This window comes from Tupaia chinensis, unplaced genomic scaffold (genome assembly GCF_000334495.1).
Source record: "Tupaia chinensis unplaced genomic scaffold, TupChi_1.0 Scaffold146140_1, whole genome shotgun sequence".
Taxonomy (NCBI): domain Eukaryota; kingdom Metazoa; phylum Chordata; class Mammalia; order Scandentia; family Tupaiidae; genus Tupaia; species Tupaia belangeri.
Window position 1 is genome coordinate 1,997,971 of NW_006205995.1, and position 6,307 is coordinate 2,004,277.

The following is a 6,307-nucleotide window of genomic DNA, read 5'->3' on the forward strand; positions in this document are numbered from 1 at the left end:
CAGAAGATTCTGCCTCCGTTAGGTCAAACTGTAGGCAACAGTGTTTTTAAACTCAAATCCTCTAGATAGCTCCCTTAGTGCCCTCTCTTTGCACTTGGATATAATGTAGAAACATGACAGTAACTAATTCAAATAATGCCATGCAAATCAGTCAAGTTCACAAAAATTTATTGAGAACCTACTATAAGCCAGGCGCTATGGGAGTCTGGATATGGATAAGAGAAGCATTTGTCAGACTCATTAATTTTCTCTATAACCAAACACAGATGCCTGGCACTGATGGTTCAGGAATCCACGTCTTTGCCTGCATCTGTCCCTTTTCATCAGGTTGTATTGCACCACATGGAAACAATCTTTGGTTTAGTGGCTTATAAAATAGCAGTAAAGCTGTAGCTATTCCACAGAACTGATACTGGCTATACTAAAATGATTTGCATTGCTTTACTCCCACACAGTAACATAAAAGCAAACGTGGGGACTGTCTGGGATTGGATATGTATCACAAGGGCTGAATCAAACTGGATGGAGAAAGGGGATCATTTGATTTACATTCATCTCAGTGAAGGAGCAGTATGACTGAGACCCCAGAATAGAGGCTCCTGATTGACCAGTGTTTTCAGAGTGAATCAAACAGACTATATGACTCTAGCCTTTAATACTCTGACTAATTGTCTCATCATTTTCATAGGTTCCTTACAGGTATTTTCAGCCATTTGGTTTTGGACCCCGTGCCTGTGCAGGAAAGTACATCGCCATGGTGATGATGAAAGTCATCCTGGTTACACTTCTGAGACGATTCCACGTGCGGGCATTGCAAGGAAGGTGTGTCGAAAACGTGCAGAAAGTACATGACCTGTCCTTGCACCCAGACGAGACTAGCAACTTCCTGGAGATGATTTTTGTCCCAAGAAATTCAGACAAGTACCTCGGTAACTAAAGAAGGTTGCTCAGTACCTACTGGGGAGCGTTCCTCATCAATAGTTCTCATAGAAACCCTCCATCCTTGCCAGATCGTATCATCCTCGCAGTGAACATTCGGTGGCCTGTGGCATGCTATCAACATGCCTTGTATAGGTTGTCAGCAAGATGGGAGCTCTCAAGTCACCCAATTCTGTCCAAACCAGAGAACCAGGATGTAAGAAGAAAGACAAAGGTCAAAGTTTATAGAGGAAATGATCTGAGAAGACACTGAAGCCCTAAAGACCCAATTCCACAAAGCACAATTTGGAAAGGATGGGCCAGCAGCAAACCTGTCTGGTTTCCCTCTGTATCCTTGCTGCCCTGCCCTGACAACATTTAAATGTCCAGGGTAGAAGAACTTGCATTGATTAGAAAAGTCACATCAGCATCTGGGCACCTGGGGTCAAACACACCTGCTAGTGTGGCTAAAGGTGCTTATTTTGTTTTTCAGTAGGAGTGGGACAGCAACATTCAAGTATTTACAAATTCAGCATTGAGTTGTCCTATGAATTATGCCAGTTAGCTCCTATTTATCCACATATGAGCAGAGAATGTCCCTTCCCTTCTCAATTCATCCCTTAGCTACTTACCTCTGCTCTGCTAGGTATAGATTCAGGTAATACAAGCTAACTTATTCATAGTAATAGCCTGAGTGAAGGATAGTTAGGTTCCTATATCTGCTATAGGGTAAAAAAAATACGATGCATTTCAAATTCAAATTAAAAAAATCCTTTTGGCATGATTGCATTGTTGCTTAGCTCTATTAGTGTGGGTAAGCAAGAGATATCTTTAATGGGTGGCATCTATGAGCTCTCACACCACCTTAGTGACTTGAGGGAGAGACAGTCCTCTAACTCTGTTCTACAACTCAATGGGTTCAAATGATAGAGTGCTCCTCTCATCCCATCATCCTTCTTGCTCAACATTTTCTTCCTCTCTTCCTTTCCATGACCCCAAAGGCCAAGAGCAATGATCAGATAAGAACATGGTCAGGGTAGAGCCCCTGCAATCATTTTTTTATCCTACCTCAGATTTGTTACCTTCAAAATTTAACAATAACCTAGTTCATTGAATCATTGTATATAGCCGTTGGTATAATGCTTGTCTTGGAATTAGCTCTCTAGAGGGAATCAAATAAATGGATTGATTTTCCAAACACCACTTCATTTGTATTGTATTGCCAATATGACTATGTCTCTTGAGTAACTTTTTTTTTAGTGACTGAAAAATTAGGCTCATGTATAAAATAAGTAAATGTTTGCCGTTGAGTCAATAAAAATTTAACAATAACCTAGTTCATTGAATCATTGTATATAGCCGTTGGTATAATGCTTGTCTTGGAATTAGCTCTCTAGAGGGAATCAAATAAATGGATTGATTTTCCAAACACCACTTCATTTGTATTGTATTGCCAATATGACTATGTCTCTTGAGTAACTTTTTTTTTTAGTGACTGAAAAATTAAGCTCATGTATAAATAAGTAAATGTTTGCCGTTGAGTCAATAGTCATCTCATTGTGTTTGTATGTTCTTTTCACCCTACTGTGTAGCACTAAGACAATAGCTAAGCATGCAGTCAAAGTGTAAGCCCTTGAGAACCAAACTATTTTCTTATATAATTCATCCCTATCCCTCGATTCAAACTCCCCTTTATTCTCCAAAGCCATTCTGAATAGACACACCCACTCCTACATACTTTCAACTGACTCCAGATATCAAGTAAAGAAGGGGGGAAGGGAGTATTCTAAGAATTCAAGGATGGTCGTTAGCAAAGAGGCAAACATTTGAACTTGAAATCACTTGTTTCATCTATACAGTCTAAAACTATGTGAAATATGCCTGTGTACCTGAATATATCTGTAGTCAGATCTAGATAATCATCCTAATAATTTAGACCCCTGAAAGCAAGACCAGGATTTGAAATTTAATGTGTCCAAGTTAGTTCACTTGGTAATTATGAATATGCTGTGTACATTCCTTCTGGCTGGAGCTCTGTGGCTGAAGAAAACAGACTGGGGATCAGTGACTTCATCCATCCAATACCCTTGGAACATCTGTGTGTATTTCATATGTGCATATGTAGCCAAGGCCTATGTCTACAGAGTCAGAGTACAATGGAAGGTTGAAATTACACACATGCACATACACAAATATGCTGTGGACACCTGAGAGTTAGGGAGTTGAGGGACATAGGGAATACAACAAGAGGGAAGTACAAGTTTGAATGACCCAAGCAAGCTCCGAATCAAATTATTAGGCTAACTATTTAACTTTTCACTCTTCTTAGCCTGTATAGACAAACTCCATATATTTGTACAGGCTTGGCCTAAGAGATTTGGAACACTGTTGGCTTTCCAATAGGTTGATGAACATATATTTTTAAATCTATTATCTCTTCAGAATTTTGCCTCATTGTTCAGTACTAAATTGCCACTCTCAAATGTACTGTGGGTTCTATTTTCACCAGTTCTCAAAGAACTGGAGTGTTTAAGAGATTACTGAAATACATGAATACAAGGGCTCTATCACTGGCAAATTGTGAGGATGATTGTACTCTCCTATCTTCAGGGGTACTGGACACCTCTTTTTTTTTTCTCTCTTTTTTTGGAGAGCTCTTTGTGATAGGATGCATAGGTTCACCAGAGAGACTGAGTTACAGAGACATAAAGCAAGAAATCACCCCCCCCCTCCAGGGGGCATGGCCACACTACAATCTCTTCTCCATTTTCCTCTTGGGATTTTGGGCACTCATGCACATACACCTGGCATGAGTTCTAAGCCACCGGTCCAGTACTCAAACCACAGTTGACTACATAGTCTAGCAACGTAACCATTATACCAACTGCTGGTCCCCAGTGGACATCTCTTTATGATTTCCTTGAGATCCTACTTTTCCCTCTTCTGAGTGAAAAATCACATTCAGAAAGTCCTCTAATTATTGAGAAATGTCATTTGGAAACTGTCTCTTTTTTTTCCTAGACAGCACTGTTCAACACTCATGGTGCTAATATTCCACATAGGGGGGAGGCTTTAGCCCATAGAAAGAATGATAGTTGGGCCCTCTTTAACTCCTCTCTCAGTTAGGCTTGTGGACTGAACCTTTTGCCTAAACTTGCAGAAAAACTCTCTAAATTAAACTTGGTCAAAGTGATGAATTGAATGGAATTTGATACTTTTAAAAGCACTTAACTCCAAGTCAAGGGCTTAATCCTTCAGGGCTCAATCCAGTCAGGCTTAGCTGAGTGAACTCCCTCATTCCTTTCTGTGGCTTTTAGCAGGAGTTGACTCAAGGGAGTAATGGCCATAACCATGTTTCTGTCGGGCAAAGGAAACAAAATGCCTTTTGATAGGACAACCTATTCATCAAACCCAGGACCCCTGAGTTTATACTACTCCCTCTCATCAAAAAATCATTTCAAAATGCAAAGTCCATGAGAATGATAAGAATACAATGACAAGAGTTATCCTAAGAATAACACTGAATCTAATTTATAAACTAAAGTAAACGTTTCACAAATCTCAATGTTTTCGGTTTCGGAGGTTTGTTTGATTTTGGCCAGAGGGGATGTGCGCTTGCCAGAAAGAGAGAGAGAGAGACCCAGAGAGTGGAAGAGGGAAAAAGCACCTCCTAAGGGGACATAGTCACATCACAGTCATTTCTCCTCCATTTCTCCATCCTGTTGGGATTTGGGGCACAAACACACGCATACCTGGCATGCTTTTCAAGCCACTAAAGCCTTCACAAACTGCATGGTTGGCTATGTGGGATCTAGTCATGAGCCAGCCCAAACCTCAGCATGTTAACTTACTGGTTAAATGTTGCTTGCAGTAAAGGTCTTGTATTACAAGACATAGATGTTGAGGGCCTGTGGTCCAGGTGGTCATTAGAGTTCCTTTCAGCTCTATGACTCTGAAGAGGGAAGCCATGAAACCCTAAATCTGGGATCAGTCTGTTTGAAACTATATGCTTTGGACAAGTTGTTTAGTCTCTCCCACCACCCAATGTGGATAATAATTACCTCATAAGGCTGCTGTGAAGATTCCAAGAGATAATTTATGTGACGCTCTTTAGCACAGTGCCTGCACACAACCACCTCTCATAAGCTCTGTGCATGATAATGATGCTGTTCCATAATTGGGCTGAGTCACGATCCCCTCAAACCTCTTTTCCTGCAGTACAAATGGCGACAGATGTGCCAGATGCTTCCATTATCTCCCATGGAGCTTCATGACAACTGTACTTGTCTGCCCAGTAATCTCCATGGTGTATTGATGAGACGACACAGGCCCAGAGAGTTTGGGGGGCTTATTCCTATGCACTGATCTACTAAAGGAACAACCTGGATTCCAGTCAATCCCTCATTCCAAAACTCTTGTCCCCTTCACTGTGCCATCTCTTCACAACACGACGAAGCTAGAAGACTAGTGGCCCTGTCTGTTTCCAAGGTCTCCGGCCATATGATGCTGAGTCAGTCCCTCTGGGGGACTGCTCCTCCCGCATTCCATTACCCAAGGAGTTTGTGGCAAGAAATAGCTCAGTCTTTTCATCCATTTCAAATGAATAGTTCCACCTATTATAACTACTTCTAATATGTGTCTGGCGGATCTGTCCCAAGAGTCTAGAAAAGAACTTAAAAGTTCACTTTACTATAAGATGGTACTATTAAATGTGTGTATTCCAACAGTTGTAGCAAATAGGGATAAGATTCCACTTGAGTATTACCTAAGCACTAGGAAATTTTCAGTTTTGTACAATTCTGATTCATTTCAGATGCAGTTACTGTTTTAAAAATATGGACTATAAGGACCATAGTGGTTACGGTGTTGGATTCCCACATGGTCGACCATGATTTGAGTCTCAGACCCGGTGACTTTCAACTCACACCAGGTGCATGTGAATACATGCCCAAAATCCTGAGTGGAGAATGGAGGAGAAGGGATTGCAACATGGCCATCCCCCCCAGAGGGTGGTTTCTCATTTTCTCTTTCTGTGTCTCTGGTGAGCACATGTGCCCTATAGCAAAAAACTCTCTAAAAATAAAAATAATGCAATGTACATTTGAAAATAGTAACTTAAAGCATAAGTAAGAATCAAAATGTTATTCTATCTTCCAATAGAGGTTTCTGTAATTTCCATGGAATTGCACAAAAGAACTATAGGCATTAGCAAGCTAGGCCTGTGAATGGAGAAGGAAAGGATATGGGACCTTCCTTCTCCTCAAATGATACCACTCCCTCACCCTCATGTGAAGCCAGTCCTCCCTCTACAGCGGTGCTTAGGATGCAAGGGTTCCCAAATTGAAATGTGCATAGGAGCCAGGCAGGCAACAAATGAGATGATCAGGTC

General features: G+C 41.0%; 1 protein-coding gene across 1 annotated transcript in view; it reads left to right on the top strand.

Moving 5' to 3' along the window:
• Nucleotides 1-2,121, top strand: part of CYP19A1 (cytochrome P450 family 19 subfamily A member 1) — a 34,884-nt gene extending 32,763 nt beyond the window's left edge. Inside the window, exon 9 of the mRNA XM_006168754.3 lies at nt 689-2,121. Coding sequence (XP_006168816.1) covers nt 689-937 — 249 coding nt within the window. The 3' untranslated portion in view covers nt 938-2,121. The remainder of the gene's footprint in view (nt 1-688) is intronic.
• Nucleotides 2,122-6,307: the final 4,186 nt, after the last annotated feature.